Source organism: Desmodus rotundus, chromosome 2 (assembly GCF_022682495.2).
Source record: "Desmodus rotundus isolate HL8 chromosome 2, HLdesRot8A.1, whole genome shotgun sequence".
NCBI lineage: Eukaryota > Metazoa > Chordata > Mammalia > Chiroptera > Phyllostomidae > Desmodus > Desmodus rotundus.
The window spans coordinates 191,663,324-191,681,045 of NC_071388.1; the positions used below are offsets into that span (position 1 = coordinate 191,663,324).

Genomic DNA, 17,722 nt, shown 5'->3' on the forward strand with positions numbered 1-17,722 from the left:
TCCTATTCCTTCTCCCTCTCTTCGAGCTTTTTGTTTTTGTTTTTTAACCCTTCAGCTCCCAAGGTAGGCATGTCCCCACAGTTCAGAACCATTCTGTACTGAGCTGCAATCATTGACTGAAATGTGTCCTATACCTCTGGTAAACGTCTATGCTCTGGGCCAGCAACAAACGTAAAGATTACGTCGGGTTTTAAGCGTGGCTCAGTTAATGAGAGCAAACTCACCCACCTGCTCTATCAACGTGACCACTTGGCTGTGGCTACTGGGAACAAGGGTTGAGACAATAAAAAAAACATAAGACCCATTTGGGTCTCAAACGCAGGTGAAGGAATGAGTGAAGTCTGCTGAAGTAGAGGTGGGGGTTCCGGCACAGGTGGGATCGATGCCATCTCCCTTCTAGATGTCCAGGGCAGCCCTGTCAGTCCATTCAAGTGGAAGTCAGGTCCCCATCTCTGGAATGGCAAGCACTTCAACTTACTTAGAGATGCAACGTCCCACGAGGGGCGGCGAGGCACAAAGAGAACACATGCGTTTAGTCTGGGCCCGGCCAGTAAGAAGCTGTGTGATCTAGAGCTCTCTGGGCCGGTTTCCCCATCTTAGCACGGTGTCTCCCCACAGGCAAAGTCATCTCTGAGCTCTCCACCAAAAGGCTTAGGATTCCTTCCACCCACACCCCTCCCCGACTTTTTCTGGTTAGTTTCTAACCCCTAAGAGCTGGAATGTTTTAAACCTTATATGTAGTCTCATCAACTCATGAAAATCATAGCAATCAATTAAGGCTCATCTTGTAATTTTTATATTTTAAGCATAACTATGTCTTAATTTAAATGTCTATGCTGTGCACTGCATTTTACCAAAATGTTAATGATGGTGACATAGCTTTACATTTTAAGGAAAATCTCCCACTCAAAATTTATTATAACTATGCTTTTTGCTTGTATTTTTATTGTATTTTTCATTAGCATTTAGTCCCCTTATACTCCACCTACAATTACTACACTGTTGTCTGTGTCCACGAGACCTTTTTCCTTTTTGCTCCATCCCTCCAACCCCAACTCCCTACCCTACTCCTGTAGTTGTCACTCTACTCTCCATCTGAGGCTGTCTCTATTTTGCTTGTTAATTCAGTTTGTTCATTAGATTCCACATATGAGTGGAATCATATGGTATTTGTCTTTCTCTGGCTGGCTTATTGCACTTAGCTTAATATTCTCCAGGTCCATCCATGCTGTTGCAAAGGGTAAAATCTTCTTCTTTTTTAAGGCCAAGTTGTATTCCATTGTGTAAATGTCTCATATCCAATCATTTACTGATGGACACTTGGGCTGCTTCCCTATCTTGGCAATTGTAAATAATGCTGCAACGAACTATTTTTATATAGCTTTATCTATAAGAGAAATAACCCAAATATTCACTAGCAGGGATTTGGTTAAATAAACTATAACACATGTTGATAGGATGCAACTATTGAAAATTATGGATGAAAATATTTAATTACATGAGAAATTATACAGTAAGTTTATTCAGGGTTTACTTAAGTTATAAAAGCTGTGTGTGTTTGAATAGAAAAAAAGTAAGAATGTTAATAGTTGTTTTTGCAATATTAATACTTTTGCAATTGTTGTGGGTTAACTATTTCCAAGGCCCAAGTAAATGAAGTGGAAGGGGCTAGACAGTAAGGAGTAGTGGGGACTGTGGAGAACTGAAGCACACATGCCCTTCAGTAGGATTCAATAAATGTGTTTAACACTCTTAAGGCCAAAGCAATTGGTCACTTTATGATTCCTGTACTTGGGGGGTTATTTTCTTCCATGTGTTTCTGTACTCTTCAAATTTTCTACAGTAATTATGTGATACTTCTGTAAGCAGTTATTTAAAAATTTGAAGATGGCTATATTGGTAAAATCCAGGAAAAGGCTTTTATATTTCACTGATGGCAAAATCAGTTTTGGTATTATTTTTCTAGCAGAAAAATAGGAATTATGTTGGCATAATTGTAGTATTAATAATGAAAATAAGTCTCACAAATTATGGACTAAAAGTAGAAAAGATCAGCCTCCATTTTTTAAATAAATATGAGAAGTCAGGTTATCCCATGGTTATACAGAAGGGCTGAGGGGGCCAAAGGGCTTGTGACACAGTGCTGAGAGAAGTCCGGCCCGTGCTTTCTACCGTAGACCTCTAAGCAGTCTCGGAATCCAGAGTAAGCGCATTCAGGAGATGAAAGCTAAACAAAATCGTAGCTGAATGGGCAGGCCAGCTCCATAGATGGGGCACCTTCACTCACAGATGGAGAAAAAAGGCGGAGGTGAGAATCAGCCAGAAAGGCCAGCTCCTGGTTGCTGTCAAGTCTATCAAGGGAGAACCAAAGGACGGCCAGCAATCAGACAGGACAGTTCAGCACCAAGATGGGCTCTGCTACCAAAAGTCTTCCTCCCTTCCCCCTCTCTAAAAATAAATAAATAACCTTTTTCTTTTAAAAAAGTGTGTTACAAACACTTCAAAAGTGGTCAAGAAACTGTTGAAAGTGGTCCACGTTCTGGAAGGCCTGCAACAAGCAGAACACCTGAGAATGTTGAACGTGAACAGGCTGCAATCCACGATGACCAGCAACTGACAGTGTGAGAACTAGAAGCTGGCCAGAGAATTCCAAACACTGAGATTTTGATGCAGGGCCTTGGCATGAAACCTGTCATGGCAAAATTCCTTCCGTGGCTTCTGCTACCAGAGCAGAAGGCACATCGTGCTGCTGTTGCTAATGACTCTGGGAGAACTGTGTGAGGTCTGAAGGTACTTACTTTGAAGAGGACTGAGGTGTCTATGTCCTATGATCATTGTTTCTTGTATCTTGTATCTTCTTCAATACATCTTTTTCATAGTACATGGGTAGATACTTTCTGGAAAGGACTTGGACAAGGGGATTGGACAAGGGGAAGACCCAAAAAAACCCAGAACTTATTTATAAAGTATTGTGTATTTATTCTTATATGTTTAAACTTCAGACACCTTCAAAGTACTCTCCATCTGACACAATACACCTATTGAGACATTTTTCCCACTGCTCAAAAGTTTTTGAACTCATCGGTTTTGATGCCTTTTAGTGCTTCTGCCTTTTTGTGTTTCAGCTCTTCCATACTGGCAGAATGTTCCCCTTTGAGGACATTTTTTCATCTGGGGAAACAAAAGAGTTGCTGGGGGCGAGATTAGGTGAACAGGGAGGATGGGAAACAGGGGTCATGCCGTTTTTAACTGAGTGCGCTGTGGGCAGGTGCACTCGTCAATCACCCATCACGAACTGGGCAAACGCACTCAGTCTCCAAAAAAAGTTCACTGAAGCCTAATGCAGCCTCTCACACCACCACCAGCTGCTACACTGACGAGTTCCTAGCACACTTTCTCACCTAGGGGGGAAGGGCTCTACTACAAGGGGTCCGCCCTCCAGAAGATAATTCCTTTTTTTTAGGGTCACTCCTCATACATTAAGTTTACAATGTATAGTTTGGTCCATCTTCAAACAAAATAGTGGCTTTGGGTTATTAAATAAGCATTATTTCCCGCCATTTTAATGTGTTTTGATTAGAGAATAGCATAGACATTTGTGACTGTGATGAGGTCCATGAACCTTTACAACAAAATGGACTTTTTCTGCACCAACCCAGAGGCAGTGATATCTACTGTGTAATGTGACCCACCCCACCCCCATCCCACACTGCAGCTTTTTTCCTACAGGCAACTCCAAACCTCCCAAAACATAACCAACATCTTGTAGAAGTCACTTAATTCCAACATTCACAAAGCAGGCTCAAAAGAAAGAAAGACATAAAATAAATTGTGAACCTTACCTACAAAACTTAGTATTAATAAATTGTGAACCTTACCTACAATATTTAATGATGATTCCAAACTATCAAGGTTACATGGTATTCAGATAAAATATTATTTAAGGTAATAATGTACCTAATATACGTTAGAAATAGTTCTATCCAAAAGTAATTAAAAAGCATTAGCACTAAAAAAGATAAGTTTTTATTAGCTGAAAGATGTCCTCCAAGTCTGGGTCTCATTCTTCAGAAGTATAGAATAAAACACTTCTATAGAAGACACAGAAACACAAATAACTTTTAATGGTTTAATAAAAGCAAGCTTGAATCTATGATTGAAAAATGAAAATAATTACAAGTATATACATGCAGAAAGTACAAGTTTCAAGAGCTTAACATCAATCAACTGCTGCCAAAATACATACTTAAAATAACCCAAAATAAAGCTGCTTCTAGTGGGGGACAAAATATGACGAAGAGGGAGGGGACAGACCAAGAAAAGGAGTAAGTGAAAGCGAGCAACCTCCCCAAAGGTGTTCTCACAAACAGGCACTCGAAGCGGAGGAACAGACACAACCCTGTGTAGGAATGTGACCAATGAGCTCATAGAAAGTGATGAAAAGTCAGGTATAAATCAAAAATGACAACCCAAACCCCAGAGAGTCTTACATTTCGTCCAGGCATGAGCTAACCCCACAGATTTGTCTGGTGCTATGGCGTTCATCATTCTCCACTAGAATGAAATGTGGGACAAACACATGACTGGCTGGAGAGAGTGTGTCAGAGCTAATTCACCCCTGAAGGTCAGGGTCAGCAGTATATTACTGTAATCACATAATATATTTCTTGATATGGAAAAGTAACATGTCTAAGGAGAAATTAAAGTAAAATTTATTTTGAACAATCAGCAGAATCTCAAACTTTCAAATGAATGGGTGTTGAAGTGTCCACTAACTTTAGAGTCTCTGTACTCTCTGCCAGTGGTTACCCCACTGCGCTCTTTGGCCCAGGAGTGACCAAACTGACAGGTCTCACAGTCTTCCTGCCTGTGTCCTTACTATCAGAAGAACATTCCATTTCTAAGACTTCTTTAAAAATGTTTTTAAATAATGTAATCCGGCGATCACAGGCAGACTAAGTGGCCGCCCCGGGGCTCCCCGCCCTCAGGCAGCTCCCGGTCCACTCGTCTGCACGCTCGGCTGCCTTGCTGTTCCGAGCAAGTTCTTCCCCCTCCTCCCTCTATAGACTTACTGCTATGGCCTTTTGGATCATCTGGAGACAATCTGTTCTAAATCAAGTAACCCCCAACTTCTGCCTCCAGAGAAATCTACAAATTAAAAACAAAACAAAAAAGCCTTTATGAAGGAAGACATTAAAACCTTTAGAAAGTTATTTTAGCAATAGGTAGCAAAGTCTACCAGAAAAGACTGCATCCTAATTTATTAACATTTTATTGATAATTTGCTAGTCTGATGAGATCTTTAAGAAATACAGACACTAAAATATGTAAGAGAAAATGCTTGAAGTGTGTATTCATATATGGAAGCACAGCAGCACACTGACAGTTCGCAATAAGCAGCCATACACAACAAAAACATGTGATGAACCGATGATGTTTACAACCAAAAAACAATGTTACAGTTCAAATCATGATTTCCTGATAAAGACGCAAGGTGAAAATAAGAGATAAAAATGTAGGTACAGGCATCCGAGTAAATAATAAAAACTAAATAAACACAATGTAAAATGAAATACAACTGTAGACAAAAGAAGAATTTAACACCGATGGTAACACATATAGGCCAGGTACTCTATTTTCGTTACAATAAACCCACAGTAAGTTATGTGATAATATTCTCTGTTTACTAAAGGATGGGCAAGTATTTCTGCTGGTGGCAGGTATGGATTATTTCATCAAAAAACATTACAAGGCTGAGGCATTAATGATACTACTTGTATATCAACCAATAGTTCCACTACGCTCTCATTAATCTTTGATAGCTGATAATTTGAGTAGAAAGACATGATGAATCAAAATATATGTCAGATTTAAAAAGAAAACCCTTCAATGCAAACTCAGCATCTAAATGGTAAACACAGAATAAATTCCTAATCTGACATAAGATTTTTTTAATTCAAGGGGAAAAATACATGAACGAGTCTCTATCTACTTACAAAAATGCAAATGATCAGAACAGTAAACAGCAAGTTCAATTTGACATGCTCGTCTGGTGCAGTATTTAACTGCCAAGAGGGAGCAGTTCAAAGGACATCACACAATCTATAAACCAGCTGGAAGGAGCCATCCAGACTTTGCCCTGCCGGACCCTCTCCGGGCGATGAGTAGACAAATCCTCGTAGATGATATACTGTGTGCAGAAGCGCTGATCGGAATCTGGGCTGGCGTGGTACGCGACTGTGTTGACGGTCTGAGTCACGTCACTGTCGGGTTTGGGCTTCCTGTTGAGGATCTGGCCCCCAGCTGCAGTGACGAGCTTAACGAGGTTGTCCTTCGGATGGTGCTTGAAGATTCCTCCCAAATAGAAGTAGCACCCATCAAACAGCTTTGGCAACTGAAATACAATTAAAAAAAATAATAAAAAAAGATTTTAAAAAAGCTGTGAAAAGCAGATGAAAATATTTTAAAACACTGCATAAAAATGAGGGAACTAAAATATACTCATGCGCAGTTACTTATGGAGGTCCAGGAACAAAGTGTACTAAACTTCCCTAGGTAAACTTCTGACTCACCTCAGATTTTAGGTATGTTTTGTGTAAAACAAAATAAAACTAACAAACAAACAAAAAAAACCCACAACTGTTCATCAAACTTCTTTTATCAGAAACTGTATTCATATTTAGTAGGACTTAAAGGCCAAGGATTCCTGGGTATCTGATATAAGCATCAGGGAGATGGGCTTGGATGGTAGGAGTAACATCTTCCCCATGGACCGTCACCTAGTTCTGCGAGTCCCCATTCAGAACCCTGGACAGTGGCACCCAAAGGTCTCCAGGGCAGCTAGCTGGCCGTGTGGCCGTAGGGGTCAGGGGTCAGAGGTGTATTCCTTGGGGCACAATACATTATGAAGCCAAGGCTAAGGGTCCAATTAGCTATGAAACGCACTTCTGTGCGCTTTATGAAAGAAAAGTTTCAGACTCCCCCTGTGTGAAGATTTGTCATTTCTAATGTACATCAGCAAGATAATGGAGTGTTATCCATCACGACTGCAATCTATGGCAATAAAGACATATGGTAACTAAATCCGAGCAGCAGCTGTAAGTCTTCTTTCAAGTTACTTCCTGCATCTGCAACTCACCTCAGATTCTGAAAGGTTTATGGGAATGTTCAAGATGCCAAAAACCCATTAACAGTATGAAATTATTACCTTCTGGATTTTACTGCTCATCGTGATCATCTCTCAGAATCAAGTGCTTGAAATAAGTACAATTAAAATTTTAATCAGTCACCTGTACTTGCTGAAAGGGCAGGCAAAGTTTTTCCTGATGGTGATAATAATATTCAGACAGAACAAGAACAATGAAAGTAGCGGCAAAAGAGAAATACCAGCTGTTCTCTGTTGATCCTGCTTCTCTGGGGTCCTCCAGGAACCTCAAACTTCTCTTCCTGCTCCCATTCTCTGCTTTGTAGACAAGCGTTCACCCCTGACAAAAAGGAAGAAAAGCAAAATAAATGTCAAGTGAGCATTACTTCTTTCTCATTGAAAGTAAGCAATTTACCTAAGTGTTTTTTCTTCTTCATAAGTAGTGTTTCTAAACAGAAACTTTATGCCAAAACAAATGCAATAAAATGAGCTTTCCATATATAAGAAAATATAAGAAATCTCTCCTTCAGAGTACTGAGTAATGAAGTAGTACTGAACACTAACAAATGTGTTTCCTTGCTGAAAACCAAAATCAATACAGTATTTCACAAATAGGAACCTAAATTACCAAAATGAAGGTGAGTAGTTCAGCCCACAGTGATCTATCTGACCTTGAATGTTTGTCATCTGCATGCTCGTTTTCACGGTCACGTCTAATCTCCTGTTAGACTACAAGCAATCTGACGTGAAGCAAAGTGTTTTGGTCCCGAGCCCCGAGCTCAGCTGGCCACACAACAGGGGCTCCACAGCACTGGTTAAAATCACCGATGAGCAGAGCCTAAGGCGTGTTTGGGGTTTGACAGGTACACAGTGAAGTCACCACTGCAGCGACGACTTGGTGAGTACCTCCAGTGCTTTACAGCTGCTTCAGCTGAGATGTTCACAGGTGCTGCTGAACACACACAGTCAGCAGATTTTAGTAACTCAATGCTCCATCTCTCCGAAAGCAGACCTTTGTCAGGAGACTAATTTTTTTCTTGACCTGGGGCTGTTAATGCATATTCATATTCCACACTAAACCTTGGCCCGCCTTTAACTCCCTATCACATGACAATTAATTTCTTAGTACAAGAATCATAGTTGGCCAAGTTTGCTATGCTGAATCCTATTCTTCTAAATCCTATTCTTCTCATTAATTTATCATAAACATCATGGTTCTATGAAAATTATTGGGGTTTTTGTGTAGTAAAGATTATATTTTACAAATATTATGATTTTTAATAACCACTCACAAAACTTTTGACTAGGTCAAAGTACCCTACTAGAAACACCGCCAGTGTGTTCACATCATATACTGTTTCCATATTAAACACCACCTCCAAAAGCATTAGCAGTCTAGCTTACTTCCAAGTTACACCAACTTACATCAAACTCATTATTTTATATGTAACCTATTACTTCTCCTTTTTACCATCCAGCATGGAGCCCCCTGTCTAAACCTCCTTTCCTAACAATATTTGCAGAGCACTCATAACAGAATCTTTAGACAATGAATAGGTCACCTAATAAAGCCAAGGACTTAACGCTGAAGACTCCTACGGTATTTACTGAGGAGGGTGAACAGCTGTCGTCCGTCTAACTACAGAAGTGGATAACGGACTTGTTGCTTAGCCATTATGGTTTTATTTACTGTCAAAAAAGCGTATGTATTAAAATGGTATCTGTTCATCCCGGTAATGTGCTGACTTTAGTCACTCAACAGGAAGCAGCCTTAACAGATACTAGCACGAGGTAGGCATGGCCCTTCCCCAGGATGATGCCAGTGCCTTTAGGTGTGAATACGCGTCAGGTCATAAAACTGTCGGCTGTACAGCCGTTGTGCAGTGAACTTCAGTGAAGTAAGGAAGAAAATCCATGCTTAATTACTTAGCTGAATGAAGAATGCCTTCCTCTGACACTCTCTTATTCTAAATAACAATGTGCCAACTCTCTAGGCCACCTAATATCAACTACATAAGCAAATATAGCGTGTTTCCCCCCTGAAAACAAAGTGCTCCATTAGAATTGCTGTCATAACATAGGAAATATCAAGAATTTCTTAAAGGTTAGGGGTGACAGCCAGTCCAAGGGTTGCAAGTATAACGTCTGCAAGGGTCAGATTCCACACAGCTGGGCGGAGCCTGGTGTACACTGGTAGGCAGTTATGGAGACGGCAACGAATGGGAAAATGCAAATCATATTTAAAGACAAAAATAAAGTGGGTATGCGGGACATAACCACACAAGTTATCTTCTTTGGTCCTTTGCCACACTGAAACTCCTTGATGCTGCATCTAATCAGCCTCTTCCTTTCTTAGGAAAGGAAATTTAAGTCCTAAGAGATTTAAGCAACTTTCTCCGTGACTACTGAAACGAGAACTCACATATCCACAACTTAAAAACATTTATTCTTCTTTAATCTTTATTCTTTATTATTATTTTAAAAAACCATCTTAGTAAATGCAAGGCATTCTCTACTCAGATTTAATATATTGTGACTCTTACAACAAATCACATAATCAGTTAATATATGAGTAATAGGAGGACCCTAATTTTCAAGAGATTAGCCAGAGTATACGAAATGGCAAAAACCAAAACTGCTGGCGACCTCAGAGAAGGTGTAGGAGAATATGCATTTGGCTCTGTCGTCAGTGGACCAATGAAATGAGTTTATTTACCTAACTATCGTCAAAGTCGCCACTCCATTTTGACCTCTAGGAGTTTCGGAATGAAGATGTACTGCACAGTAGACTTTTACGATAATTACAAATTCATATCAACTTCCCAATGAACATCCTGAGATAAACTGTACTGGTGACTAAACAAGTAGATAAACAAGAATGAAATACTTTAAAATAAACTTTCAGCAATTTAAGTGTTGATACATTAACATCATCAAGGAAATGGAAGAATCTCCTAGCCAAAACATTATCTAATGAACCTGCCTAAATAACAGATTAATATTTTAAGGTTTTATTTACTCAATAAAAGTTAACCTGCAACAAGAATACTTAAGCCGAATTTCCATGTTAAATACCAGACCTTTCCCAACATTCCTACAAAGAAACTCATCTAAAGGATGATATATACTATAACATACATCAATATCTTAAAATAGGTCATTGTTCAATAGGTACTTTTTAAAATTTAACCAAAATATATTTTATAGTCATCATATGTACGTAACAAAGTCCTTATTCTTCCATTATCTGCCACTAAAATAGTTGAGCACAAAGATAAACTCTTACTCTTTTTGGAAGAAGGAAGCATATGCAAGACCACCTGTTAGCTTTCTCAGCCATTAATTTCCAAACTGAAATGACTTTACATGAGTAAGTTATGCTACTTATGTAAACACAGATTTCTGCATATGCCAGAATGTATACACTTTAAAATGTGTCACTATCCTTATAAAAATATGCTTTATATCCTTTCTTACTTTTTACGTTTCATTGTATTTTAAGATTTTGACTGAAGCTATCATTGTGCAGAAATAGAGGAATTACTTATCCTATTAAAGTAAGAGAATCTTTAGCCCAGATGTATTCCTGATCATGTCTACCATTTCAGGTAAGCTCTCCTTTGGCCTGATTGCATTACTTTTTTTATATATGGGTAAGTAGCCCCATTCCCAAAATGCTGCTTAACTTGAAGTTATTAACTCAAAGTCATTAAGGTAGCTCTGGCTACTTTAGCAAAGCCTGGAATCTTTGCATACTAAAGCAGCTTATGAATTCTGGGTTACAATAATTTTTTTCAAAAAAGAAGTTTGTACTATACCAAAAGGCATTCCTTTATTCTAAATCTCTAGTAGCTACTCTTACCTCCTACCTCACAAACGCATATATTAACTACAGGTGTGTATTTTTTCATTTCAGCTGCATGAACGAGTGATGACCTCCATGGATCTGTATTAAGCTTGGGAACTTTTTGTCATTCTAGAAGAGAAAAAGAATCTTACAAATGGGAAGGAGCAGGGAAAAGGGGGTTCCTGAGCCTACTGCTACACACAAATGGTTACAGAACACAGTGAAGCCAGAACAAAGCTTCGGCATGAAGATCTGTTAAATGTACCATGGGGGAAACTACCCCGCCATGGTGGGCCACAGAATTTGCTCACTTCTTTCAAAAGCTACAGCAGTAAATAAATCCGTATTTTAAAGAATTGTTATTGTTCTGCATCTGCTGTAAAAAGTAAAATGAAGGCTAAATTCTCCATTGACACCATCATAAACATCTAGTTTTGGAACTGAAATAGCACTGAAAATCACAATTAAGTGCCACTCCTGGTTAACACTAAATGTCCTAAAAAACAATTAAAATAGAATCAAACATCACTCTAGGTCAAAAGGAAAAGTCTTAATAAGTGTCATTAGATCTACACTGGGCACTTACGCAACTTAAGACAACAGCATCAGAAAAAAGTTGAAGAATTTCCCTCTATTAAAATACAACACTCGTATTATAAAAACAAAAGAATTTATTTTTAAATGCCTTACTTTTAAGCTTTTTAGTTAAACAGGATGTGATATCACTGAACTTTAGAAAAAAGAAAATCACTAGAGGAAACATTCTAAACCCATGACAAAAGAAAATGGAAAAAAAACCAACTTATACTCACATCAATTTCTGAAAAACTGAGTGGCAAGAAAAAGAGGAAATAAACACATTATTATGAAATTCCACAGTAAAGAGTGAAAGAACAATGAAATAAAGGCTAAAAGGGAAAATAAAAGCTAAATGCTCTAATCACACCAGCATAAACATCTAGATTTGGGACATCACAGAAAACTGTCACAGACCATTAGATTCTGTGATTCTACATAAACACCATTTAACAACTGGTTATTTCTGGATATGTTTAAGCCAGCATTCTAATTATAAACATACTGATATGTAAAAACATATTTCTTCATATGATAGTATACTGTACTGATTTTACTTAATGCATATTAAGAAGCAAGTCGAAGTCTATCACAAAATATATTACTGTATCATAGAATTTTCTTAGGAAAAACTTGGATAGCAATTCTAAAAATTTTTGTTATGAGTAATAATATAAAAATCATTTTCTTTACAGATGTGGTTAAAGACCAAACTCAATCTAATGTCCAAAAATTTTCTTATCTTAATAAAACAATTTAAAAATTCAGGTAAGATGACTGCAGGGGGTAGGGGGTGGGTGGAAGTGGAAGAGGTATGTATAGGGAGGATAAATGGTGAAGGGAAAAAATAAAACAAAAAAAATAATTTAAAACACTCATACATGGTATTCTTTTTCAGTCCTATCTTTACAGTTCAAATATTTGGGTACGAATATCTTTTGGTCAGGATAACCACGTATGGAAATGCATTTGCTAGGTCTGTGTAACGGGTTCCACAGATCTGGTTGTCAGACGAAAGAAACACACACGCAGGGTCTAAGTTCCCCGACCGAGATGGGTAACTGACCTACCCAGTTAGTGTCTGGGAAAGACTATGAAGGAGATACCATGTCTAGAACTTGAGAACTTGAATTTCCTCCTAGAGAACTTGAACTTCATTTAACAGGCACAGTCTCTTCCACTGTTATAAATAAACAGGAACCTAGTTATTAATCCACCACTGTTTCTTTTGATTATTTCTTTGCTGTATGCATTCACACATTTATATATTTTTAAAGTAAAGATATAATTGTTCTATATATTTTAAACTAAAACAATTGTTTTTATAATACTACACTCTTAATAATCATACAAAAATGTAAGTTTTTTCAGAGAATATCTTTAAGCATTTCAAATTTTTCTTAAATCTCTCATATTTAGGTTATTCTCCCTACTTCTTGCTATTAAGAAATAACAGAAATAGTCTTTTTCTTTCTTTTATCTGTTTTACTTGCTTAGGGTAAATTCTCAGAAGGGAAATTATTAGATCAAAGGATGTTAATTTCTCTTTGGATTCTCTATTAGAAAATACGGGGATATGAACTTCAATAAGAGATTCTATCCATCCTTTACCCAAAAGAACCACTGATACTAGAATACATTATTCACTACTGTGAGAATCACCAAATAGCATACTATTAAGTCAGCTTGAGTCCTTCAGTGATTCTATAAAAGTGACATGACCAAACCATTAAATTGACAAAAATGTCCATTTCTTAAAGAAGGCAGATGTTATGTACATGAATCATGTAGCCTGTATATGTATCCAAATGCAAGTTCAGCATATTCACAAGAGCTATATACTCAAAGTTAAGTGGTAAATGCCATAACATTCAAAATCTCACATGGTTTCTTTATTACTGAGATCCTATTATTAGGAAAATCCATTCCTTCCTATAACCACTGGCAAAATTTCTGGCACAGATTCAGTACAAAAGCATCTATAATCATGAACCAATTTTAAATCAATTTTTTAAACATTGAGACACAGTAAGACCTGCCACAGATTTGAAAGGGAAAAGCTGCAAAAATAAGAGTGAGACAGAAAGGAAAACTTTTTTCTGACATAAGCGGTTATCATACTTGCTTATCAAATTGCTTATCATACTTTTTGAACTCATCATGACCGGGAGAGACTAACAACAGAGCCCAATGAGAAGACGGGAAGTGCCTTGCTGGTCACAGCCACCTGGCCGGATACGAACACATAGTGGGCACCAGCGTCACAAGACAGGACAGCTGCATTTAAAAAGGAAACGAACACCAACTGCTAAAAGGAAACAATTTTACAACCCAAGTCAACTTCAAAAGACACATTAAATTAAGAATATCTTAATAAATCAAGCATTTCTACCATAAACCCTCAAAGCACAAAGCCATAAAACAAAGTTTTTTTAAAACTAATTCTGATCCATTATTTGCTTCTTAAAAAGTTTCATCAGAAATATACACTCTTCTTTTCTCTTAAACTGTTTAATTTGAAATAATTATAGGTTCTCAGGAAGTTGCAAAGAAATATACAGGGAAGTCCTATGCACCTTTCTCCAGGGACCCATGTTAACATCTTACACAATTACAGCACAACACCCAAAGCAAGAACTTCACCTTGATGCAATCCATACCGCATATTCAGTTATATGTGTACTCGTGTATGTGTGTGTGTTATGTGTGGTGTGTGTACGTAGATTTATCATTTAACTACATGTGCAGCCTTGTAAAAGGTAAACAAACACTAGTAGGATCAAGATACTAAACTGTATCATCATAAGACTCCTCCTGTGACACCTTTACCATCACTATTCTCATTATTTTTCACTGTATTTTTTCCATTACCACTTGTCCCCCTTATACTTCCCTCCCCCACAGTTAACACACCGCTGTCCATGAGTCCTTTTTCCTTTTTGCTCGATCTCCCCACCCCCTAACTCCCACCACCCTACCCCAAGAGCTGTCAGCCTCCTCTCTGTCTCTACACTCACTCTTTTTTAAACCATTAGTTAACGAAAAAAGATCAATCCATTGTCCTATTTTAACCACTGTAACAAAAGTAGATGCTTTTGCTACTGAAAAGTAGAAAATAACCCTGTATGAGTTTTCTTTTTATTTGTCTTTAAGCCCTAGGTAAATCAAGGCTAAGAAAGCAAACGAGAGCAGGGAAGGTAGAAGGTAGCTCCGATGGTGGTGGTGGCTGACCACCACCGAGAAGCAGTTACGGGGATACATTTTCAACGGAGATTTAGATAACAGCGGTACAACTGCCCCCAGCCAGGTAATACAAGCTGTCAGGCTTTCCCAGCAGCTTCCTAAAATATACCAGATTAGCCAGGAAAGCAAAAGGGTGTTTACATAAGTTTTTAGAAATCGTAGAGGGAAAGCAATAAACTACTTTCATTTCATAGCATATTTAAAATACGCATTTATTAAGTTAAACCTCTCATTTAATACCAGTATGGATTGCTTGGGCTTAAAAGTTTACAACATAATCCATTTATGCTTTATTAAAATAGTTGGTATTATAGAAAAAGACTTTAAAACCAGAACATGTATGTGGCCATTTACCAAGAACATCAAAATGACACCATTAATATGACAAGCTTTGCAAAATGAAGTGGCTAACTACAGTTAAGAAAATTGGTATAAATTCTTGGAATAATTATTGGCAATAGAGAACTATAAAAATGGAAATTAGTTTACTTAATCCATTTTGTAACTTTCTCTAATCCAACACTTACACGCAAATTTTAGGATCCAGCACCCACTGAGAACCCCGAGCATACATTTTAGGGTGCTCTGAACTTTGTCACCAGGAACAATGACGTGAGTTACTAGAAGACAAAAAAAGCAGTAAAAGAAACAGAGATATGAACCAAAATAATTCTGTAACTAGTCTGTTATTTTATAACCAGTCTACACGTTATAAACTTTTATCTGAATTTTCTTCAAAAACAATTATTATACTTAGGTATTAAAACTTCTTTTAATATCATTCTCTAGCCTAGCTACCACTATAAAAAATCAGACCATAAAACAAATATCTTAAAACCACATTAGCATAAATCATTTTTTCCTTTATTTTCAAATTAAAACTGGGGAGGTAAAGCATTACATGCACTACAATTTATTTGTCATTAGCAAAGTCATAAATTTGCGCTTCTACAGTACTGTTCTGTCCTAAACTAAGGGTAAAACTTTACGTGTTAAATTTCCTAACCAAATTAAGCCTATAAGTAGTTTATAACTATAGAAATACTTTAGATTACAAGATTTAAAGTACACAGCCACTTCCAAATGGAGTTCGGCAAAGGAATTACCTATTTAAAATTTTTTCCTGCCAAAAATAAATAATCCTCACCTGTACTGTCAAACTCAGCACATTTTTTAACCTTAAGAATTGTTGCAAGGTCACTAAGCTTCTTCTGTTGTTCTGAAGAAAGTCCACTGCCTATGAGTACAAAGGGTCCATCCCTACGCTGACCAGCATTCACCTGTTAACAAAAGAGGAAATGCCAGTGTTAAAACATTTAAAGACCAGAGAAAGATATTAAACTGACCCTTGCTTGATGTAAGCTTGAATTTCATTACCTAGCTTACTCTATCTACTAATTCCCAACAATTTCCACTGAATCATCACTCAAAACCTTAATGTTCAATTTATTTAAGTAATTATTTTTCTATTTCTTTACTGCTCCCCCCCAATTAAAACGTTACTTGGGATAGCTCCTTATACCCAAGGCATCTTGTTTCCTTGATTCTAAATTGGGTCTCTTTAGGGTTTCACAACTTCATTCTGTCTTTAATAAGGCTTTTTTTTTTTTAAGTAACCCAAAATACCCACTTAAAATGATCAATTCCCTATCTCCCATCCACTAACTTATTTTAGTACAGTTGAGCTTGAACTTGGTCAATTTAAACTGAGATTATGTGAAAAATCAAAAAACACTAAGATTTCCTGAACGGCAGTGATCTCAAAGACAGAAACAAATTTTTAACATTGAAGCAGTTACCTTTCAAAACCAAGAAAATGAAAATAGACAAGAGAATACAAAAGTTAGATCAGATTCTCCACAATAGTAAGTCGACACAGCTCATGAAAAGGAAGGAAGTGCTCTATGAACAAAGACTAGTATTTTCACTTCAACAGACTTAGAACTGTATCACAGGAGACAAAAGAGACAAAAATAAAGAGAAGTCACCAAGAGGTAGCACTAGAGGTGGAAGATTCAAAAGAAAAAATGGGACAGTGTATCCAGTAGTAGCCAATAGATATTTAATAAACGGGACAGGAATAAGAGTTAGCTGAAAGCTCCTGATAAAAACAAACAACAAAAAAACCACAAAGACTGAGCAAAGAAGAAAGGGAAGGTAAATCAACACGGCTGTACTAAAGAACAGAAAGTCAAACACTGTAATGTAATTTTCAAATACAAGACATAACAGCCCTCCCTCCGTGTGTGAGCATGTAAGTGTACTGGACACCTGAGACCTCAAAGCTCCAGAGAACAGGAGTGAAACACTGACAGTGGAGTGTGACCTCCAGTACAGTTCAGCAACTAGATGGGAGAGAGTGGGCACTTATCTATTCACTTCACCTGTCAGAGTGGTGACCATCCATCTGGTCCGATGCCCTAAAATATTACATCCAAGTTCTTACATCCATACACAGATTGACCTCAATAATTCATTCACTCAAAATGCATTAAATGAGAGTCTACTATGTGTTAAGTATATATACATGACATTTTTTAAAAAGGTTTCCACATTTTTATTGCTCTAAGCTCGAGTTATAAGGATGTCTTCATCGGATGTGCCGTGCACATCACACATTTACATCACATCTCTGCCTATGTATCTTTCCTATTCACTAAATAACACGATGTAACTGTGTCTATACTAAACATTGTTAAAACTCCATAACAAGAAAATAGTTCAGTGTACTTTATAGATTGTTCAATTACTACATGATGGTAATACTTAAAAAAACAGTATTTCAATAATTCTTGCCAGTTATACAAATAAACGCCATAAGATAGCTTTAACTGGAACATATTACTTTTCAAGTTATATAACTCCACTTCAGCTAAATTAGTTCTCTACACAAAATACAAGAGTGAAAATAT

The 17,722-nt window shown here is 37.3% G+C and overlaps 1 protein-coding gene across 3 annotated transcripts in view; it reads right to left on the reverse strand.

The window, feature by feature from the left end:
• Positions 1-4,107: 4,107 nt before the first annotated feature.
• Positions 4,108-17,722, reverse strand: part of BARD1 (BRCA1 associated RING domain 1) — a 64,383-nt gene continuing 50,768 nt past the window's right edge. For all 3 annotated transcript variants that reach the window (XM_024564135.3, XM_053919053.1, XM_071220705.1), the window contains 4 exons: positions 15,958-16,090; positions 15,338-15,430; positions 7,387-7,484; positions 4,108-6,394 (listed from right to left, as the gene is read on the reverse strand). In XM_024564135.3, coding sequence (XP_024419903.2) covers positions 6,062-6,394; positions 7,387-7,484; positions 15,338-15,430; positions 15,958-16,090 — 657 coding nt within the window. In that variant the 3' untranslated portion in view covers positions 4,108-6,061. The remainder of the gene's footprint in view (positions 6,395-7,386; positions 7,485-15,337; positions 15,431-15,957; positions 16,091-17,722) is intronic.